Genomic DNA, 23,699 nt, shown 5'->3' on the forward strand with positions numbered 1-23,699 from the left:
TGTCTTTTTGTAAGGGAGTGAGAAGCAGTACCTCATTTGCATTTAAAGGTACACACATGAAAATAGCGCTTTTTGCTCCCACCCAAATAGCATTTTGGACATGCTTTAATAAACGATCTGTTGGGTATTTTGAGCTGAAACATCACAGACACATTCTTGGCACACCTAAGACTTTTATTACATCTTGTGGGCATAATATTGGCCCTTTACGCCAGCTTGCATACATCCAGAACACTAGCAACTTCTTAATATGCATGCTGCCGAATAATGTGTTGTGTGTTCAATTCAGGAGTCAATAACTGTTTTGTTTGCACCCTCAGACGGCGAGTACGCGTGCAGGTAAGCCCTTTCCCGTCTGCGTGTCCACGGATGACTCGGAGTCTGGGAAGAGTGTGGAACTGCAGACGAGGCAGATGATTGAATGGGCCAGCGGCGGGTTTCTACCCACCGGTGCCAAAGGACTCGAGCCTCCACCAGGTACCAACAGATCTAACAAACACACAATAACTGTGTCTTGTTTCTTTGCTCAGACATTGCTCGACAATAGTTCATTTAACCAAAAATATAAAATTGTCATGATTTGATTACTCACATCAGGTGATTTTTGTATCCTAGCGGTCACTGGTCCTCATCCATTGACATTATGGATCAAAACATCATGAGTTCATAGTAGATTTGAGAGAGATGTTTTGTTCTGTTTATTAACAACCCAGCTAACACACAACGTCCTTGTTACATCATTTATTGGTCATTTTTGGTAATTTCATGACTTACCAGCTGGCAATGTAACATTACCATTAAAGGAATATTCCATTTTCTTAAAAGAAAAATCCAGATAATTTACTCACCACCATGTCATCCAAAATGTTGGTGTCTTTCTTTGTTCGGTCGAGAGGAAGTTGTGTTTTTTGGGGGGAACATTGCAGGATTTTTCTCATTTTGATGGACTTTGGTAGAGCCCAACATTTAATACTTAACTCAACTCTTAACAGTTTTTTTCAACAGAGTTTCAAAGGACTATAAACAATCCCAAACGAGGCATAAGGGTCTTATCTAGCGAAACGATTGACATTTTTGACAAGAAAAATAAAACATATGCTCTTTTAAAACACAACATTTCGTCTAGGTCCGGTCCAGCGCGACCTAACGTAAATGCGTAGTGATGTAGGGAGGTCACGTGTTAAATATATAAAACACACATTTGCGGACCATTTTAAAGAATAAACTGACACAAAGACATTAATTAGTATCATTTCGACATACAACAATGTCGGGACGCTCCTCTTTCCCACACTTGTAAACACTGGGGCGGAGTTTTGCGTTCGTCTTCTGTGACCTCTTGACGTCATGACGTATTGCGTGGGGTCACCTGGCGCATCACGACCGGATCTAGATGAGAAGTTGTGCTTTAGAGGTGTATGTTTGTTGTTTTTCTTGTCAAAAATGACAATCGTTTCGCTAGATAAGACCCTTATGCCTCGTTTGGGATCGTTTGTAGTCCTTTGAAACTCCGTTGAAAAAACTGTTGGGTGTTGAGTTAAGTGTTGGATGTTGGGCTCTATTAAAGTCCATTAAAATGAGAAAAATCCTGCAATGTTTTCCTCAAAAAACATAATTTCTTCTCGACTGAACAAAGAAAGACATCAACATTTTGGATGACATCGTGGTGAATAAATTATCTGGATTTTTCTTTTAAGAAAATTGAATATTCCTTTAAGGGCCGTTCACATTATAACTATAACTATAAAAAATATAGTTTTAAAAATCGTTTTATATTAAAGAGAATAGCAGAGTTCACACCACAGCTATAACGATAAAGATACAATGAACAATATCATTGGGATCACTTTCTGGACGATTTTTTTCCCACCTGATGAACGATAAACCAGCCAATCAAATCTATTTGAACTTCCAAGTGCACGCACACCTGAAATAACAGTGAAGCTCATTGCTGAGGTCTATAACATAAAATTACCTCAGGTATACAGCGCTGATGCAGTTGCTGTGAAATTGACTACGTAATGCTTTTTATTCTATAACATTAACTGCGCCAAAAGGTAAAAGATTACACAAACTATTAGATTCACTGTTTAGAGTTACGCAAAACGCAGCATGTTAAGGACATCTGCTGGTTACCTGCTGTGGAAATGCAACACAAACAGCATATTTACATCCTCAGTGACATGTAAAGTTAAACAATTGGAAAAGTTTTTATTACAAGAAATATGCATTATTAAAGTCAAGTGATTTGTGCGATTTGTGCCGAATTAGCATTAATGTATCGTTATTGTTCGATGATTTGGACGCTAATATAGTATCTTTATAGTTAACGTTATAGTTATCGTTATAATGTGAACGGCCCATTACAGTCACTACGTCGCTAGTACGGTCTCCTAACACCGCGAGATAACCAAGTACGTTCCAGTTACATAATACATTCGTACCATTTTGGTAATTTAATAACTTACTGAAAAAGTAACTTTTACGTCCCAGGGAGGTAATTTTATTACTATTACATAAACATTCATTTCATTTTCAATTTAGGTTCGCTTGTTAAAACTTTTCAGTCTCAAAGTTTCCCTTAAATAAGTCTAAGTAGAATAGATATTTAAACACCAGACGAGCTGCTCTTTACATGGGAAACACAAAACAGGACCAGCCGTTTCTCTGAACTGAGACCCAGACACAAAACTTACCAACACAAAACTTTTAATCCAATACGTTGTCACGACGTGACCTCGACAGGCAGAATACTTTGTGAAGTTACGTTGAGGCGACGAATCCAGGAATTTCACTTTTCCGGTCGCCACGACGTTAAGTTTGGTCATCATATTACGTAGATGTTACGTAACAGTTAGGTATTTGTGTTAGCTGGAAACAAATTGATCGATTTCTGACGTACAACAAGAGTTTATATTGAGATAAGTTTGAGACATTGTTGAGAACTTGAAATTACTGGAGGAAAACATTTCGGTATATGTTGTTCGGTAAATGAGATTGTTTATTTAGTTGTTTATTTATGATTGGCATGTGTGTATTTGTCTATGTGTCTTGTAGCGGAGCGCAGTCCTTATACTGAGGTTTATCCAGAGATGTGGGTGGAGCCTGAGGCTGCTGCATACACGGCTCCGCCCCCTGCCAAGAAACCCAGGAAGAACAGCGTCGAGAACAAACAGCCTAAAATTAAAGAGATTATAGATGAGGGAACCCGGGGTACAACATGCATTGGAACTCAAATAGCAATTCACTTTTGTGTGAGACGGCAAGGGTTAATGTGTGTTTTTTGTTTTTTCCCAGAGAGACTGATTTACGAGATCAGACAGAAGTGTCGCAACATTGAAGGTGAGTTTGTTATTGAGTGTAAAAGTGTTGAAAAACCGATGTATCATTTTGTATGGTGCTGGGCAAAGATTAATCATGATTAATCGCATACAAAATAAAAATGATTTTTTTTGCATAATATATTTGTGTGTACTGTGTGTAATTATTATGTATATATATAAACACACACACACACACATACGTAAAGTCATTTCAGTATATTTATTATATATAATTTTTTTAAATGTCTATATATATATAAATATATATATATAAATCTAAATAAATATATATACACATGTAAATGTTCCTTAAATACATACATGAATGTGTGTGTATTTGTATATACATAATAATTACACACAGTACACACTCGTATAGTATGCAAAAAAAAAAAACACTTTTATTTTGTATGCGATTAATCGCGATTAATCTTTGCCCAGCAGTAATTTTTTGTGAACTACAATCCAATGAAAAAATAACATCAGCACTTTCAGGTTGAAAGTCAAGTTAAGCGCATTGCATTGTGGGATGTAGTATCCCATGCCTATGTAGTCTGCTTATAAATTGCATCGTGTTATATTGAGCGGTGGCGATGATGTCATTTTTTTGTGTGTAGATGTCTGCATTTCCTGTGGAAGTCTGAACGTGTCATTGGAGCATCCTCTTTTTTTTGGAGCGATGTGCCAGAGCTGCAAGGTACACTGTGAGTCGAGTCTGTTCTGAATGCTGATTAGTTCTGAAGGTGTGATGTCACAGGAAGTGTTCTGCGCCCCTACAGAACTGCTTTCTGGAGTGTGCGTATCAGTACGACGATGATGGGTATCAGTCGTACTGCACCATCTGCTGTGGAGGAAGAGAAGTGCTCATGTGCGGGAACAACAACTGCTGCAGGTGCGCAGACACTTTTTTTTAAACATGTAAACAACAATCTGTCCATTGTGATGACCACTTGTGATAGATGTTAATAGCAGGTGTAAACGTAAGAGAGAGAACTGACTGACGTGTTTGTTTGTTTGTGTAGGTGTTTCTGTGTGGAGTGTGTAGATCTGCTCGTCGGTGCCGGTTCTGCGCAGGCGGCTATTCAAGAAGATCCCTGGAACTGCTACATGTGTAGCAGCAGGAACGTCTTGGGCCTGTTGAGACGCAGGGATGATTGGACTTCACGACTACAGCTGTTCTTCGCCAACAACCACGACCAGGACTTTGTGAGTTTATATAGCGTGTTTAACCAGTCCAGAGTGAATTGTAGTAAAAACCTTAATAAAAGGTTAGTTATGCAGTGACCAAACAATGTTTAATTGGAAAACTGCTGGAAAATCCAAAGTGTCGGAACATGGTAGCTGGTTTGCAGACGCTGTGCTTTAAAGATGTAGTTCACCCAAAACTGAAAAATTCAATTAAATTCAATTCAATTTTATTTATATAGCGCTTTTCACAATTAGGTTATTGTATCAAAGCAGCTTTACATTAATAGAAGCAGTGAAAAGCACAGAAAATTGACAGATAGCACAACATAATACACGATAGCACAAGCAGCTAAATTTGCTGCGGCTATAAATCAACATTAAAGCGAATGTATTACTAATGTAACGTAACGAATATATATAGTAGATCAGAGGTGTGCCGACTTTCACATTTACCGGAACTGGATCTGTTTGTCTCATTGTCCTCGGGATCGAGGACGAGACAGGGAGAGAGAAACAAAATCTTATTAGCGTAAGACAGGCTAACTTTTGCTGGTTAAGTGTATTTCATATAGTTGATGATTTTAGAAAATTTGTGGGCCCAGGGTGAGTCTATGTATGGGGCCCCCCATATGATCTTTAAAACAGAAACTCGTTTGACTAAGGGCAGAGGCCCCACTGCCGTCGTTAATACTAACGTACAGTGGCAAACGGTTCTGTATGACATACTATTCTCAAGATCATGGGAAAAAGCCAAAATCGCAACCCGACCATATGTGGAAATTAAGACTCAACCGACAACTTCTTACAAACCAGTAATACATTTACTTTGTTCTGATGATAAAATGTAAGTGAATTCAAAAAAAAAATTCTTACCCCATTGGCAGATTTTCTTGCTTGTTTTAGGTCATTTTGCTCACCATGAAAATCATCTTCATTTATGAATTTTTAGATATTTGTTTTGAAAACAAAACAAAAATACTAATGGCGCTTTTTCATTGCATAGTACCCCACGGTTTGGTTTGGGTCAGGTCGGTTCAGCTCACCTCACTTTGGCTTGGTTAGCTTTTCCATCGAGTTTAGTAACACTTCGCAGTGGGAGGGATTATAGGCGTGTCGTTATATTTGCGCTGCCTACTGCTGTGACATCATACATCCCCATACATTCATTTATTTATCAGTTCACCACAAAATTAAAATTGACCACCACAAATAGATGTTTGCACATCGTGTTTATCACTACCTCTGTCTCACATGACAGTTTCTGTACAAACACCCGTGGCATCAGGTGATGTGCTCCGTTAAGCCTCATTTAAGTTGCATTTAACCATATATGCGGACGTGCACGTTGCGAATGTTCCGCAACAAACTGCAAGTCTGGAAAAAACTGTTATGGTGTTCCTGATTCTCAACCTTTAAGTACTGAAAGTATTGGGTACACTGCAAAAAATGATTTTCAAGAAAAAAAATTCTTAGTATTTTTGTCTTGTTTTCAGTAAAAAATATCTAAAAATTCTTAAATGAAGATGCTTTTTGTTGATGAGCAAAACGACCTAGGAAAATAAGTCTAGTTTTTAGACAAAAAATATAAACTTTAAGTAAATTAGTGCTTAAAACAAGCAAAAAAAATCTGTCAGTGGGGTAAGCAAAAAAATCTTGAACATTATTCTTAAACACTAAATTCAAGAAAAATTCAAATTTGCTTACCTCATTGGCAGATTTTTTTGCTTGATTTATGCACAAAATCACAATTTTATATTTATTTTCTTGGGTCGTTTGGCTCATCAAGAAAAAGCCTAATTTAAGAGTTTTTTGATATTTTTACTGAAAACAAGACAAAAATACTAAGAACATTTTTTTCTTGAAAGAAATTTTTTTGCAGTGTACACTGCAAAAAATGACTTGGTTACTTAGTATTTTTGTTTTATTTTCAGTAAATAATATCTAAAAATTCTTAAATTAAGATGTATTTTCTAGATGACCAAAATGACCTAGGAAAATAAGTCTAGTTTTTAGACAAAAAAATATAAACTGTAAGTAAATTTGTGCTTAAAACAAGCAAAAAATCTGCCAATGGAATAAAAATGAATTTCAAGAAAAAAATGTTCTTAGTATTTTTGTCTTGTTTTCATTATAAATATAAAAAAAATCTTAAATTAAGATGCTTTTTCTTGATAAGCCAAACGCACAAGAAAATAAGTCTAGTTTTTAGACCAAAAATATCAATTTAAGTGTATCAATTTAATTTTTCTTGAATTTAGTGTTTAAGAAAAATTTTCAAGATTTTTTGCTTACCCCATTAGCAGATTTTTTAAGCTTGCTTTATGCACAAAATCACTTAAATTAGATTTTTTTTGTCGAAAAATAGACTTATTTTCTTGGGTGGTTTTGCTCATGAAGAAAAAGCATCTTAATTTAAGAATTTTTAGATTTTTCACTGAAAACACAACAAAAATACTAAGATTTTTTTTCTTCAAAATCATTTTTTGCAGTGTAATTCAATAATTTTTTCTTATTCCATTGGCAGATTTTTTTTTGCTTGTTTTAAGCACTTACTTACTCAAACTTTATATTTTTTGTCTAAAAACAAGACTTTTTTTCCTAGGTCATTTTGCTTATCAAGAAAATACATCTTAATTTAAGAATTTTTTGATATTTTTACTGAAAACAAGACAAAAATACTAAGTAAGAAAGTTATTTTTTGCAGTGCAATCTTGTGTTTAGCATGACTATTGAAAGTATTGGGTACTACGTACTGTATTCAGTGGAAAAGCTCCCAAAAGTAAGCTGACCCAACACAAACCGTGGGTTACTATGCAATGGAAAAGTGCCATTACTTTGTTCAAACCATTCAAATGCCCCATTCACTTTCGCATTCCTACTACACTGCAAAGAATTACTTTATCACTTAGTATTTTTGTCTTGTTTTCAGTAGAAATATCAAAAATTCTTAAATTAAGATGTAATTTCTTGATGAGCAAAACGACCTAAGAAAACAAGTCTAGTTTTTAGAACAAAAAACATCAAATGTAAGTGAATTTGTGCTTTAAACAAGCAAAACAATCAGATTCTTGCCAAAATCAATCCTTTCTTTTTCCTTCTCAGGAGCCACCAAAGTTGTATCCACCAGTAGCGGCAGAGAAGAGACAGCCAGTCAGAGTGCTCTCTTTATTTGATGGCATTGCTACAGGTGAGGTCACACCTGTTACCCATGTGTCTGTGTGTGATAAAGCTGTTTACTTTCTTCTGCAAATTGCAGGATGTCAAGTGTGCCGTATTTGCTATGAAATTTAAGTTTACTGTTTGCTTATAAAGTGTTTGTAAATGGCTCTGAATAAAAATGTCTCATGTAAATATTTTGACAGGGCTACTGGTGTTAAGGGATCTGGGCATTCAGGTGGATCGGTACGTGGCATCAGAGGTGTGCGAAGACTCCATCACAGTCGGGATGGTTCGACACCAGGGACGAATCACGTATGTGGGAGATGTGAGGAATGTCACCCGCAAACATGTAAGTCTCTCTCTCTCTCTCTGTATTTCACTCTCTCTCTCTTTTTTCTTGGACACACTTTTAATATCTCTTTCTCCCTGTTTATCTTGATGTCTCTGTAGATTCAGGAGTGGGGTCCTTTTGATCTTGTGATTGGTGGAAGTCCTTGTAATGACCTCTCTATTGTCAACCCTGCCAGGAAAGGCCTTTACGGTATGACACCTGCTCTTTTAGTGATGTGTCTGTAAACAAACACAGAGCATCACTGTCTATGGTTATAAGTAGCTGATATTAGATTTGAGTACTTATTTTAACATTTATATCACAACCTGGCTTTGGTGTAACATAACGGTATTTAAATAAAACTGATCAAACAAACACCTCAATGCCATCTCTGCTTATAGTATATAATCATTTAGTATATCCATTAATATTTAATAATTGGGTCAATGATATGACATTAATTATTTTGTGTTCGTATGGTCCAATTAAATGTAAAACTGTAAAAATGTCAAAATAAATTAGCAGATTTGCATACATTCTCTTTTTTGAGGATTAAGTCAAAAATTTCTGGTTTTATTTCATTTTGAAAGAATATTTTGGGGATAATTGCAAAAATGTCAATGTGGTGTAACTGGTCTGTGTTAATTTTTGTTTAACTAGTATTTATTTTTTGTTAAAATATAAATATATTCATAAACAATGTGGAATAATATAATCATCTAGTTTAGTGTAATATGATTTTTTACATACATTTTACATCATTTTGTCAAAGATTATTTAGAAAACAAAGCTGTTTTCAGCATATATCAGGACATATATCACAAAAAATCACAAATTTAGAAATAACTAATAAAATTATATTTTAAAGTGATTTTTTGATGATGATGATGATGATGATGTTTACATGCCATCAAGGGGGATAAAATATTTAATATTTCTCATCCTTTGGTGCAATTGGCAGTTACACCATTTGACATTTTCAGGTCCATTCAGTCTTAACTTTCATAAAAAAGGTGCAAATGTAATAAAATTAACATAAATACACTATGTGCATTGAAATATACCTGATGCATGTTTTAAAACAAGTTTTTAAAAATATTTTTGAATTTCTCATCTTGCCAAACTGACCCAATTAACATATTTTGTACATTTTCTACTATAAATATATATATTTTTTTATTATTAGCCATATGTGTTGCTAAGACTTCATTAGGACAACTTTAAAAGATGATTTTCTCAATATTTTTTCAGTTTTTAAATAGTTATATCTTTGCCAAATATTGTCCTATCCTAACAAACATCAATGAAAAACATATTTATTAAACTCCTTTATATAATGTATCAATCTCAATAAAAAAGACCCTTATGACTGGTTTTGTGGTCCATATAAATGCATTAATTTTTATTTGATCAAATTCATGGTAGTCAAATCAGACATATTCCAAACAAATATATTAATATAATATTTGAGACGGACAGTGACAATACCGTTGCAGATGTACTAATAAAAACAATGCATCTGTTTTTATGTGTATTTTGTCTGTATTTCACAGAGGGGACAGGACGGCTGTTTTTTGAGTTTTATCGGCTGCTACATGAAGCTCGGCCTAAGGATGGAGATGATCGACCGTTCTTCTGGCTCTTTGAAAATGTTGTTGCCATGGGAGTCAGTGACAAAAGAGATATCTCACGCTTTTTGGAGTGTACTGTATGTGCACACAAAACACTGAGTAAATGATGTGTGCCGTTATAAGTGCTGCCCTCTTGTGGTAAACCATGTAATTTAGTCGATGACTACAGTCTATTCTTATAGGGGCGGTTTCCCGGACAGGGATTAGACTAGTCCTAGACTTAAACACTTTTAAGAGCTCTCCAAACTGAAAATAACTTACACTTACATATCTTAAAATACATCAGTGCCCTTTGTTTTACCTCAAAATGCACACAAGTAATGTTTTTAGTAAGGCATGTTTGTTAAAACTAGTTATATTTCCTAATTAAACTAAGGCCTAGTCCTGGATTAAGCTAATCCTGGTACGGGAAACCGCCCCATAAAGTATTTAAAACACTGCAAAAAATGATTTTCAAAAAAAAAAAATCTTTGTTATTTTGTCTTGTTTTCAGTAAAAATATCTAAAAATTCTTAAATGAAGATGCTTTTTTTTGATGAGCAAAACAACCCCAAAAAATAAGTCTAGTTTTTAGACCAAAAATATAAAATTTCAGTGATTTTGCACATAAAATAAGCAAAAAAATCTGAATTTTTTTTCTTAAGCACTAAATTCAAGAAAAAAAAAATTGCTTACCCAATTGGCAGATTGTTTTGCTTGTTTTATGCACAAAATCACTTAAATTTGGTATTTTTGGTCTAAAAACTAGACTTTTTTTCTTGGGTCATTTTGCTCATCAAGAAAAAGCATCTTAATTTAAGAATTTTTTGATATTTTTACTGAAAACAAGACAAAAATAGTAAGAATTTTTTTTCTTGAAAATCATTTTTTGCAGTGAACAGCCAACATAACTCTCTGAAATTGTGTGTTTTCTCTTATTTTTATTAATATAAAGCTGCTTTGGAACAATTAAACAATTGGGAAAAGCGCTGTATATTTGAAATTAAATTGAAATGTCATTGTATTAGAGACAACCCTCCATGCCAACCCACATGGCATCTGCTGAAAAATTTAACTTCTCTATAAATTGATTTGCATAATTTATTTTATTTACATTATACTAGATGTTTAATGTACTTAAATATTAAATATAAACCAAAAACTTGAAATTATGAAATGTAGTGGAGTAAAAATGATGATAATATGCTTTGGAATGTATGTTTTCCAAAGAAAAACACTTATAAAATACGAATACTTGAAAATTTACTTTTATGTAGAAAGTAAAAATACTTAAGAAGTGTCCACCTCTCAGTTTAGCGCAGTGGTTTTTGAGCTTTTCGGCATGCGCCCCCCTTGTGTAGGGTGCCTCCCTTTGCGGCCCTCCCAAAGAAAATTCATGAGATAAAATAATCTCAAATTTAGAATATGAATTAAAGGGGACAGAGAATGAAAAACCATTTTTACCTTGTCTTTGTTGAATAATGGTAGTCTACCCACATTCACAAACATACAAAAAGTGCTAAACATGCTAAACATCTCAGCATCATAGAAATTCCTCTTTTAGAAATGTCAGCCAGAAAACAGCCCAATCTGAAAAACTGATGCTTATGACATCACAGGCATCTAACTGCCCCTACATTTTAAAATAATTGGCTACATTTTTTGAGTGGCAGCAAAGTCAGCCAATCAGTAATGAGATTGCAAGTTAAGCCAGTAGGGGGAGCCAAATAGGTGCAAAACCACTTGTTTAAAATCCCCCACCCTAATAGAGCTATCTGAGAGAGGTTTTTAGGAAGCTTCTAATGCATTACAGACCAAAAATTAATAATTTTGTCTACATGTCACATCACAGAACAAGGATAAATACTCTGTTCAATCATTCTATGTCACCTTTAAACAAAACATATTAAATGATACAATGTAGTGCTGTTGCCTTTTTCTGAAGTTTAATTACACCGAATCAATGATAAATGATGACTCCCAGTTTGAGAACCACTGGTTAAGCACATTAACTGGACGTTAACAACCAGAAAGTGTCCAGATACATTCCTATTTACTAGATTTAACAGTATATGCTAATTTTAATTTGTGAAATGTTGTGCTTTGAAAGTGTGCCGTATTTTTTTCATGATGAATTCATGATGACAGTGAATTGTTGTTTGTGCAATGATTCATTGAATCTGTGTTCTGTGTGTTCAGTGTAATCCAGTGATGATCGATGCTAAAGAGGTGTCAGCAGCACACCGTGCTCGATACTTCTGGGGAAACTTACCTGGAATGAGCAGGTACGACAGCAACTAACATCCACAAGTTATTGCATTATTATTGCTAACAGTTAGGGGTTTGAGATTTAAACAAACCAGTAACCCTGATTTTTACTCTCAGGCCTCTGTCTGCTATGGTGAATGATAAGCTTGACCTGCAGGACTGTCTGGAACATGGACGCACAGCTAAGGTGTGTGTGCATTTTGAAGGTTTATTGTACCTGAGAAATCATAAACGCAATTTAAAGATTTTTTTAATATTTTACTATGTTCTTATCTCAACTTAGAATAATTAATACATCCCTATCATTTTTTAATGCGTGCACTTAAAGGAATAGTCTACTCATTTTCAATATTAAAATATGTTATTACCTTAACTAAGAATTGTTGATACATCCCTCTATCATCTGTGTGCGTGCACGTAAGCGCTGGAGCGCGCAGCAACGCTTCGATAGCATTTAGCTTAGCCCCATTCATTCAATTGTACCATTTAGAGATAAAGTTAGAAGTGACCAAACACAACAACGTTTTTCCTATTTAAGACGAGTAGTTATACGAAAAAGTTTGGTGGTACAAAATAAAACGTAGCACTTTTCTAAGCGGATTTAAAAGAGGAACTATATTTTATGGCGTAATAGCACTTTTGGGAGTACTTCGACTCGCCTGAAAAGTCCGCTCCCCTTCTCACTCTCATAATGGGAGAGGGAGGGTGTTACTGCGCAGAGTCGAAGTACTCCCAAAAGTGCTATTACGCCATAAAATATAGTTCCAGGGTCCACAGGGTCGGGAGTCTAGGTTGTAAGACTAGGTTTGTGGATAAAAAACATTACGGTGATTTACTCACATATTGGGTTTGTTTTTATTTTGTAGTTTGGTAAAGTGCGAACCATCACAACTCGCTCAAACTCTATAAAACAGGGGAAAGACCAGCACTTCCCGGTCTACATGAACAACAAAGAGGATATCCTGTGGTGTACAGAGATGGAGAGGTGAGACTTATAGAAACTATTTTCTTTCTTAGGTGCCGTTTACACGATAACCTTTTTAACCGTAAACGGAAACGTTTTTATGCGATCTGGCTGTTTAATAACACAACAACTGCGTTTTGGGGTTTTGAAAACGCAAACTTTTAATGATGGGTTTCAAAGTGTATGTTTTTGATGCCTTGTCGTTTCTGTATAAACTATGTAAACGTGAATCTTTGATAATGGTGACGTCATGCGCATGTGTTAATTAAGTCAACAGGCATGCGCGAGTATAAGCAAAACAACAATGGTGGCCTACAGGACTGCTTAAGATACAGAGTTTATTAAACAATGTTTATTAAAATATTTGGCCGTTCTATAGTTCAGGGTTACTTGTATTAATTAACCCATAGATATGTATAATAAAGGCTAGATGTCTCGCCAGCGTTGCTGGCCAATTGAGTGGAACGTCCGCATTTGGCGGCCATCTTACCACAGGCAGCTCGATCACTCGTAGCATTGAGTTTTAATGGAGCAGGTACTTTTAAATGACCATAACTTGCTTAATTTTAAGTTTGTTTTAAACGTCACAGATGTACCTATGACACTGCATACTTATACTAAAAAAAATCACCATCCAGAATTATAGCCACGTTAATAACGTTTGTAAGAAACTCTTAAAGTGTTTGTAAGTGGCGCTTAAAACACTGAAGCATCCACTAATCCAAAAACAGTAAAAACTCTGTGTATGTTTTGATCATCATCTCCAACAGTCCTTTATAAAAATGCAATTATTTCAGCTTTTGTTCAAAATGTGGTATTTTTGTGAAACCTACTTATATCTGAGAGTTGATCAAAAGAGAAGATAGGATGAAACTTTTTTTGTTGTTTTAAAGGGTCTGTTCTTTCATTTGATATATTATTTGTGTATATTTTTAAAAAAAATCTGGAAGGCTTTTTTAAATGCTGGCAGGGAAAGAGTTAATAGTCCTAAAAGTAGACTTTATGCAAAATACTTTTTTTCTGATTTTGATGCATAATGTTTTCTACGTGTATAAAATCCACTTCTTTGTGTGTGTTACAGAGTTTTTGGCTTCCCCGTCCATTACACTGACGTGTCTAACATGAGCCGTCTTGCCAGGCAAAGGCTTCTGGGAAGGTCGTGGAGCGTTCCCGTCATACGGCACCTCTTTGCCCCGCTGAAGGAATACTTTGCCTGCGTCTGAAACTCCGCCCACCAAGCAACGTGACGGCTTCCCTCTCCTTCCTTATCTGCATATTCAATAAGCTCCGCCCTCTCGTGTTCGTTTTGCTGGTGGCCTGTGAATGGCTGGTGCTATTTAACTCACTAGACAGCCGCATTTCAGATATTTATTTTAAAACGTAATCGAGTCCAGATCTTTAATGGGGTTTTTTTTGTATTTTATTGTCTGTTGTTTTAGATTTAGGTCATGTTCCAGCTGTGACAACTCTCCCTCTCACACAAAACTGACAAGAGACATTGTGCGATTTCGAGTGTATGTTTATCAGATGGAGTGTGCAAAGCGGTCGGTGAAAATATAGAGCACAAACTGCTGGGTAGGAACAGTCAGACGCTCTCTGAATACTAAATAGTGGAACCACATAAGCCGTCTTGGACCCTAAATCAAGTGTTACACAATGTTCTAACCAGGTGCGACAGTTTTTATACATCAAGTCATTTTTTAAATTCTCACAAAAATACGCAATGCTGCTGCGAAGTCAAAAGCATAGCCAATCAGATTGACGCAATAGTACGTGAAAAATATTACACTTTGCATAAATACAACAGAGCCTGTTATAGGACCTTTATAAATTTCATGCTAGTTATCCCCCAATTTGTCTTTACTGTAGTGTGGGCAAAAGTTCATCATGTTTGTTGTATTGCCTTAAATTGGTGCTTAAATTGGTAAATTAACCTGATAAGGAACACTGTGCCGTACACGGTACACCCCTTCCCTTGCACGTGAGGCTGCATTACGTCATTGTAACTTTGAAGCGTTAAATCTTCAAAATATACGGTCATGCGGCACATCGTTGGAAAGCTTAGACTTTCGGGATTCCATTAAGCGCACACACAAAGCATAATATGATTTTTAGCAGTCATAAAACTGTAATCTAGTTGTAAGTTACCTGAACCGGGCGGTGCCGATTTAGGATATTTACTTACCTTCAAAATCTTCCCTTTATCCGCTTCGGTGAAATTGTCCAAAACAAATTGTTCATAAATCCCCAAAAGTCCAAGGAAAAGGAATATCTAAGCCTTTTAATCCAAAACGATTTATTAATCTCACAATCTTGACGTTTCTGACCGAATTACGATATAAATAGTGTATACAATTAGTTCACTAACGGAATCTCACTTTTCATTCACGATTTATAATGAATATATTCGGATGTCACGTTTATTGTGCAACGTTTGAGGAACAAATACGCCCCCTTGTGGAATTTCATCCATTCCATAAGAGGCTACATTTAATATAAAATGTATATAGTTATTTTTTATTGTCATACTGTAAAATGTACAGAATTAAGGACCGGTTCTACTTTAACAATAACGTTACCTATATTGATAACTATATTAGTGTTTACTCCACCCAACAATAACGAAACGTTATATTGATTCACTATTCGCCTATAATGGCATTGACTAATATTATAGATTTCCTTTTATAATGAGTTTCGCGTATCTCTAAACAGTGAGTCTAGTTTGTGTAATCTATCATCTAATCTACTTGTGTAGTTCATGTGGTAGAATAAAAATATTACGTAGTCAATTTTACGGCAACTGCAACAGGGATGGATACCCGAGTTAAATTTGCGTTACATTTTAGCAGCCTGATATAACTTTTAAATATCGTATTTTAGTGTATAGTTATTCTCTTTCATTTAGAACGACTTGTAAAACTATAGTAATCGTCTATAGTGTAAACGGCCTTTTAAGGCCGAAGTATAGTAAATTTTTTACGTGTACACGAGGGTCCGCGTTCAGTGCACGTGACGGAATTTTTATCATCAGAAAAATGCGCGTGTACCGCTGGATAAAAAAAAACGCGTACGCATGCGTCAAACGTCTGTGTACACGTATGAGTTAAGGCTGTGCGTTCAACCGTGCGCGTACTTTTGCGTACACGTAAAAAACAGACTATACTTTTTGAGGGCTGACTTGATGTAAAAAAAAACACTCAGATGTTATACCTGGTGTCGTACCTGGTTAGGATGTAGTGTGTCTGGAACATGTACGCAAACATTGATTTTCACATACAAACACATACAGACACAAACTTCCTGTGAGAGAGAAGCTGTGCTTGAATCAACAATACACTGTTTACAGTTAATATACTCTTTTACGGTACTACTACTGGTTACTACGGTAACTATTCATTCACTCAACTTAACTATGGTGCTGTCTCTCTCGCTCTCTCTCTCTCTCAGCAATATCAACACAATGCACAGCCATATACGAGGCCTTTAATGCTGGGATCTTATAGGGCACATATAGTGAGAGAGCTATGTTACACAACACACACACACACACACTTTGTTACACTCCCAAACACATCTCACAATGCGAACTTAAAGGTGAAGTGTGTAATGTTTTTTTATGTTTAAGCTACAATCTGTAACTTTTGGCTCTCTGTCGCCATCTCTGTTTGAAGCATACAATTGCAGTTATTTCTTTATTTGAGTGAGTTGAAGTGACATCAGCTCAAATTACGAGTCCAATTATTAGCGAATAGTTGTGAGCAAAAAAGTTACAGATTAAAGCTTTAAAATCTGTAAAGCTGTAAGAAACGAAATTGATACGATTGCTTGTAAGGTGTAAACACTGTGGCTCTGTGGTGCTATCAAAACATTGCTTTGTTTGTTCGCACATCCCGACCAGTTTAAACCAGCTACACTGACCCAACCGATTATGTGAATGTGGGAACTGCCTGTTTGGTCGAGCAATGGTAGGCGGGGGGAGTGTTAAGGAAAAACCTCCTCGAAAACATTCGCAATTGTGTTCAAAGCATCTAGTGGCAGAGACTTACACACGTCACCTTGAAACTTTCTTTTCTTCCTCTCTTGTCATGTCTGCTGTCGTCTCTGATGCAATATCTCCAGCAGATAGACGCCAAATCAAACCTTCCACAGATAGATACAGGTGGAATTATTTCCAGTGGATCTTGCCGTTTTTACTGAATGCTTTTCCATATACCACCACGTTTACTGTACATTATTGTGGGTGTTTGTGTGTGTGTTCAGTCAGGTATCAGGGATGTTGTGTAGTTTTTGACCCTGCATGTGTTTCTACTGTTGGTGCAGTAAATCAATGGTGCCGCTGAATTTCCATGGTGCAGCTTCATGGTGCTTTGTTTCCGTTTCCTGATTGTGTACTGAGTTCGGTTGGGTTTATCTCTCTCGCTGAACTGTGAAAAGGGCCGTCCGCACTGACTTTACATTTAATGTTGGTGACTTGAGGTAGCAACAAGGAATAACAAATTTTGGAATTTGCTTTCTTTTCATTAGAATCGAATTGGCCGTGCCACATGAGACCTTAAATTGGGACGGTAAACTCTGGCGCTCGACAGAGAGGTACACATATGAGTCCGTTTCACATTGTTTTACTTCATTTTTAAAGCTTAAAAGTAAATTGTGGCTTTCTTTCATGATAGCCTATAGTAAATAAAATTAATTGTTGAGGAACGTGATGCTTTGTGTTTGATGTGTACGCAGCATAATGTGGCGAAAAATGTGCATGACACGAAGTTAAATCTCGCCAGTAATCTAGAGCGAGGAACATGATACTTCACATTTGTTGTGTACGCAGCATATTGCGGCGTACACACCAAATGCAAATTCAACGATTTGTGCAAGTATTTTACATACAAAGTCAATGCAAAGACGCAAATAGATGTGATATCGCACGTGGCAATGCGAATGAAGCAAATTGGGTGGTGCGAATGCCGTGAAAACATGTGCTATTCGCCTCAAATGTGTTTTAGCGGAAGTAAAAAAAATATTCAACTCAAGCGAAAAATTAGCATGACACGAAGTTAAATCTCGCCAGTAATCTAGAGCGAGGAATGTGATAATTCACATTTGTTGTGTACGCAGCATATTGCGGCGTACACACCAAATGCGAATTCAACGATTTGTGCAAGTATATTACATACAAAGTCAATGCAAAGACGCAAATAGATGTGATATCGCACGTGGCGATGCGAATGAAGCAAATTGGGTGGTGCGAATGCCGTGAAAACGTGCTATTCGCCTCAAATGTGTTTTAGCGGAAGTAAAAAAATATTCAACTCAAGCGAAAAATTAGCATGACACGAAGTTAAATCTCGCCAGTAATCTAGAGCGAGGAATGTGATAATTCACATTTGTTGTGTACGCAGCATATTGCGGCGTACACACCAAATGCGAATTCAACGATTTGTGCAAGTATATTACATACAAAGTCAATGCAAAGACGCAAATAGATGTGATATCGCACGTGGCGATGCGAATGAAGCAAATTGGGTGGTGCGAATGCCGTGAAAACGTGCTATTCGCCTCAAATGTGTTTTAGCGGAAGTAAAAAAATATTCAACTCAAGCGAAAAATTAGCATGACACGAAGTTAAATCTCGCCAGTAATCTAGAGCGAGGAATGTGATAATTCACATTTGTTGTGTACGCAGCATATTGCGGCGTACACACCAAATGCGAATTCAACGATTTGTGCAAGTATATTACATACAAAGTCAATGCAAAGACGCAAATAGATGTGATATCGCACGTGGCGATGCGAATGAAGCAAATTGGGTGGTTGCGAATGCCGTGAAAACGTGCTATTCGCCTCAAATGTGTTTTAGCGGAAGTAAAAAAATATTCAACTCAAGCGAAAAATTTGCATGACACGAAGTTAAATCCCGTGAGTAATGTAGAGCAAGGAACATGATACTTCACGTTTGTTATGCAGTGTACACAGCAAATGCGAATTCAACGATTTGCGCAAGTAGATTACATACAAAGTCAATGCGAACCGCAAACAGATGCGAACTCGCGCGTAGCGATGCGAATGAAGCCAATTGAGTGGTGTGATTGCAGCGAAAACACAGTTGCTATTTGCCTCATATGTGTCTTTGCGTAAGTTAAAAATATTCAACTCAAGCGAAAAATTTGCATGACACGAAGTTAAATCCCCCGAGTAATCTAAAGTGAGGAATGTGATACTTTACATTTGTTGTATACGCAGCATAATGCGACGTACATACTAAATATGAATTCAATAATTTGCGCAAGCAGTTTACATACAAAGTCAATGCAGAGATGCAAATAGGTGCGAACTCTCGCGTGGTGATGAAAATGAAATAAATTGGGTGGTGTGATTGCCACGAAAACACATGCTATTCGCCTCAAATGTGTCTTTGCGCAAAATATTCAACTCAAGCGGAAAAAAAATTGCATGACACGAAGTTAAATCCCGTGAGTAATCTAGAGCGAGGAACATGAAACTTCACATTTGTTGTGTTCGCAGCATTATGCGGCATACACACCAAATGCGAAAGTCAACGATTTGCACAAGTAGATTACATACAAAGTCAATGCAGAGATGCAAATAGATGCGAACTCCCGCGTGGCGATGAGAATGAAATAAATTGGGTGGTGTGATTGCCACGAAAACACATGCCATTCGCCTCAAATGTGTCTTTGCGCAAAATATTCAACTCAAGCGAAAAAAAAATTGCATGACACAAAGTTAAATCGCGTGAGTAATTTAGAGAGAGGAACATGATACTTCACATTTGTTGTGTTCGCAGCACTATGCGGCGTACACACCAAACGCGAAAGCCAACGATTTGCGCAAGTAGATTACATACAAAGTCAATGCAAAGACGCCAACACGCGCGTGCCGATGCGAATGAAATAAATTGGGTGGTGTGATTGCCACGAAAACACATGCTATTCGCCTCAAATGTGTCTTTGTAAGATAAGAAATATTCAACTAAAGTGAGGTCAAGCATTTGCATTAGTCAAAGTAAAATCCTGCAAATAGATGCGAACTTGCGCGTAGTGATGAGAATGAAACAAATTGGGTGGTGCGATTGCCACGAAAACGCAGTTGCTATTCCCCACATATGTGTCTTTGCTTAAAGTTAAAATTATTCAACTCAAGCAAAAAATTTGCATGACACGAATTTAAATCCCGTGAGTAATCTAGAGGGAGGAACATGATACTTCACATTTGTTGTGTTCGCAGCATAATGCGGCAAGAACCAAATGCGAATTCAACAATTTGCGCAAGTAGATTACATACAAAGTCAATACAAAGACGCAAATAGATGCGAACTTGCACGTGGCGATGATAATGAAACAAATTGGGTAGTGCGATTGTCGCGAAAACACATACTATTTGCCTCAAATGTGTCTTTGCGCAAGTTAAAAATATTCAACTCAAGCGAAAAAATTGCATGACATGATTATAAAATCTCGCAAGTAATAAAGAGCGAGGAACGTGATAATTCACATTTCTTGTGCTCGCAGCATAATCCAGCATACACACCAAACGCGAATTCAACGATTGGCGCAAGTAGATTACGTAGATTACAAATCAATGCAAAGACGCAAATAGATGCAAATTCGAATTGGGCAAAACATGTGCTATTAACCTCAAACGCGTCTTTATGCAAGTTAAAAAATTAAATTAAATTAAATTAAATTAAATTAAATTAAATTAAATTAAATTAAATTAAATTAAATTAAATTAAATTAAATTGAAAATCAAAATAAAATAAAAATTTTCCAATCTTTTACATTTTTTTATTTCATTTTAATTCTAATATTTCCTCAAAAAAATGAATTACAGTTTTGAATCCTGTTTGCTATCTCATTTCAAATTCAGTATAAATGGTGCACAACCCAGTAACAATGCAATGCTGCCATTGGGATGCCATCAGTGTGGACGCCCTTTAGGATCAGACCGTTTTCTGGACCACATGCTAATGCTACACACTGACTAGCATTATGAATCCATCATTCTGTGGTTGTGGGTTTTGATAGTCTAATATATTCTGTGCTCCTCGCTCAGGATTCTGGGAAAGTGGCCCATCTGTGTGATGTCGAACGCTGGTCACATGGTGCTACCAGAATTCCTCACCACTGCGGTGAGCGTGGCCTACAGTATTTTGGTGTGACCAGAAATTTCACATTTGGCTTACACACAAACTGGTTTACTGTACATTTCTACTATCAGTGCTGTTTAATAATCTAAAGTAAACAGGACTCTGGTGCTGACAGAGATGGTCATTCTTCAAAATCGAGGATTTTTGTATGAATTCGCTTTTATTTAATTGGCCCTCGTTCGAGGGGAGAGTTTATAAAGACCACATATACACCAGATAAGGAAGCAAGTACGGTTTTTGCTTTATCATTGCTTCGATATATCCAGCTCATTAAAGTCGTACGGTTTTCTTTGCAGTTTCAACCTGGATTCAAGAGCTTAATGGTTATATTACAGTTGATGAGATGTTGAAATAGCTTTTGGTCCACAGATTGCAGTAAACCTCTGCAGTAAAACATCCTGGCATTCAGACATTCTGGAGTTAAATGGCTAAAGATCATTTAGGATGTTCAAAATTGAAATGCATTATATTACAATATAGACATGTGTCATAAACAGCGGTTCACTTCTGCAGACGATCCCAGATTGGTTTTATATCAGTGCACGATATTCACATGATTTGCACCATAGGCTGTCATTTGGAGTCAGGTGTAAAACCAAATAAAAACATTCTTCATTGCTTAAAAACGTTTTGTTGAGAAACAATTTAGTCGATAACCGGTGTTTTAAATGCAGGATGTTTTCTTGTTTCGCAGAATCTTTGTGGCGCTGTGCTGGGTCGAACTGCTCGTAGCCTTAGAGTCTGTTTGTGTTTGTTTGGTGAAGGTTATGGTGAATCCTGTAATGCAACGTGAGGTTTGATTGTTAATAGTCAAGACTTCGGTGGTAGATAAATTGTACATAGATAAGTTTGCCTCTTTTTTAGCATTTTATTAAGTTTTTTTGTGCTGGTGTTTTCAAATTCATTTAAAGTAATTCTGGCGTGATTTTTGGCTAGTGTATGATTAAATGCATGGCTGTTAATAAAAGGTTGGGGTCAAAGGCGGAGCTTTGAGCCAGTGATGTCATAGGGTGTGTCCGATGAACTCATCGACCAGAGAATTCTATTTATGAACTGTCGATGATTGACAGGTGATGAATTGGAGAGCTAACCAATAACCTGTTGTCAGCTTTAAAGGAGGCGGGGTTATGCGTGAGGTTATCTTTAAACGAGAGTCGTTGAAGTGAAGGCGTTTCAAAAAGGTGCTATACAATTTATTCTTAAATAATAAATAAGAAAAGAATGAAGTGAAACTATATCGTAAGGAATTTAGATTCGACTGGTCTTGACGATGACTGTTTTTATGTTGTGTAGTCTTGAAAAAGCACTATTATTTTACTCTTTTATGAATATATTAACAAATGCATTTTAACTTTGTACTTGATAAAATGTAAAAGTAAAAAAAAGAATAAAAATGTACAGAATCATGTGTTTAGCCTAGACATTACTGTAGTATGTGCCTCTCCGTAAAAATTCATACTGTATTCATATCCTCCCTTCGAGTCGTGTCGGAATGATCGTATTTACGAGATGAGCGCATGTGAACGCCACCACAACGCCATAATTACTATTCAGAAAATGCTGGATTTTTTTAAAGACCAAATTTGCTGAATTATGGGTGTGTTTATTAACGAATCACTATAAATGTTGACAGTATGGTTTCGTTTATAACAAAAATAAACGTTTGTCATCATTCTTTGTACTAGTACAAGAATTGTTGTGTTATCAATAAAAATGATATTAAAACATGAAATTGTCAACGCACCAAATGTTATTCTGACCAAAATCACTCGAACGCGCATTACATCGTAACTACGACTTCCGGCCTTGCAACTTCCCAGGAGGTTGAAATACTGTACACTGTTACGTAACTGCTTGAAATTGATGGCAAAACTACATTACCCAGCATTCCTTTCTACAAACTCCCTCCATGTACTCTCGCTACAGTCAGACTGTAATGTTTTTTTTATATATATGATTGTTGTTGCATCAATATTTATTGCCTACAGCCTCGTCCATTTTAGTGTCACTGGGGTCTCTATTTCTCACTTGTACACACTTAAACACAAACTCAATTTTCTTTATCACACATTTTCTCTCTCTCTCTCATTCAGTGTGACTGTAGTTCTGTTGTATTTTGATGGTCTTTAGGGTGTAAAGTAGCAACTCCTTCCATTACTCTCTCTGTACGCAGTGAAAGGGGGAGAAGCCGAAACAATGGCTTCTTTCCTGTGCACTTGTGCTGGGGAACACTTGAAATAAATGTTCTGTTTTTGTGCTAAACATAATTCTAGTCCTGTCTTTTTTGTGATGACACTGAAGAGCATTTATGTTCAAAGTGAAACTATACTGAAGTCGTTCTACATTTGTGTGAAATACCACCTGGTATTGATTTTTTTAATTGTACTTGCCCCTTAAACAATAAATACAATAATTGTTTAAAAACAACTAATATTATGCTGATAAACATGCTAATTTAGCTGGTTTATTTATTGTGCTATTATATGGGTGATTCTCACAAAATTAAACTTATGAGGTGTCATGAAACATTTTGATAAAAAGTAAATGCAAAGTAAGAGTATCAAAATAAGATAAATAAATCTCTTCATGTACTATTTTGCACATGATTTCAGATGAAATCATACAAACCAATTTTGTTGTTTTATCCACATTTAAGAGGAATTTTTCATTACCGCAACGTGTCCATGAC

General features: G+C 36.2%; 1 protein-coding gene across 5 annotated transcripts in view; it reads left to right on the plus strand.

The window, feature by feature from the left end:
* Positions 1–23,277, plus strand: part of dnmt3aa (DNA (cytosine-5-)-methyltransferase 3 alpha a) — a 76,731-nt gene extending 53,454 nt beyond the window's left edge. For 4 of the 5 annotated variants that reach the window (XM_073856499.1, XM_073856501.1, XM_073856500.1 and 1 more), the window contains 10 exons: positions 321–477; positions 3,058–3,213; positions 3,298–3,342; positions 3,941–4,020; positions 4,103–4,215; positions 4,346–4,529; positions 7,614–7,698; positions 7,874–8,019; positions 8,121–8,211; positions 9,555–9,754. In XM_073856499.1, the coding sequence (XP_073712600.1) occupies positions 321–477; positions 3,058–3,213; positions 3,298–3,342; positions 3,941–4,020; positions 4,103–4,215; positions 4,346–4,529; positions 7,614–7,698; positions 7,874–8,019; positions 8,121–8,211; positions 9,555–9,739 (1,242 nt within the window). In that variant the 3' untranslated portion in view covers positions 9,740–9,754. Of the gene's footprint in view, positions 1–320; positions 478–3,057; positions 3,214–3,297; positions 3,343–3,940; positions 4,021–4,102; positions 4,216–4,345; positions 4,530–7,613; positions 7,699–7,873; positions 8,020–8,120; positions 8,212–9,554; positions 9,755–10,026; positions 10,036–11,820; positions 11,897–11,996; positions 12,067–12,745; positions 12,865–13,924 lie in introns of those variants that run through there. The other variant, XM_073856504.1, reaches the window with a different exon arrangement.
* Positions 23,278–23,699: the final 422 nt, after the last annotated feature.

This window comes from Misgurnus anguillicaudatus, chromosome 18 (genome assembly GCF_027580225.2).
Source record: "Misgurnus anguillicaudatus chromosome 18, ASM2758022v2, whole genome shotgun sequence".
Classification (NCBI taxonomy): domain Eukaryota; kingdom Metazoa; phylum Chordata; class Actinopteri; order Cypriniformes; family Cobitidae; genus Misgurnus; species Misgurnus anguillicaudatus.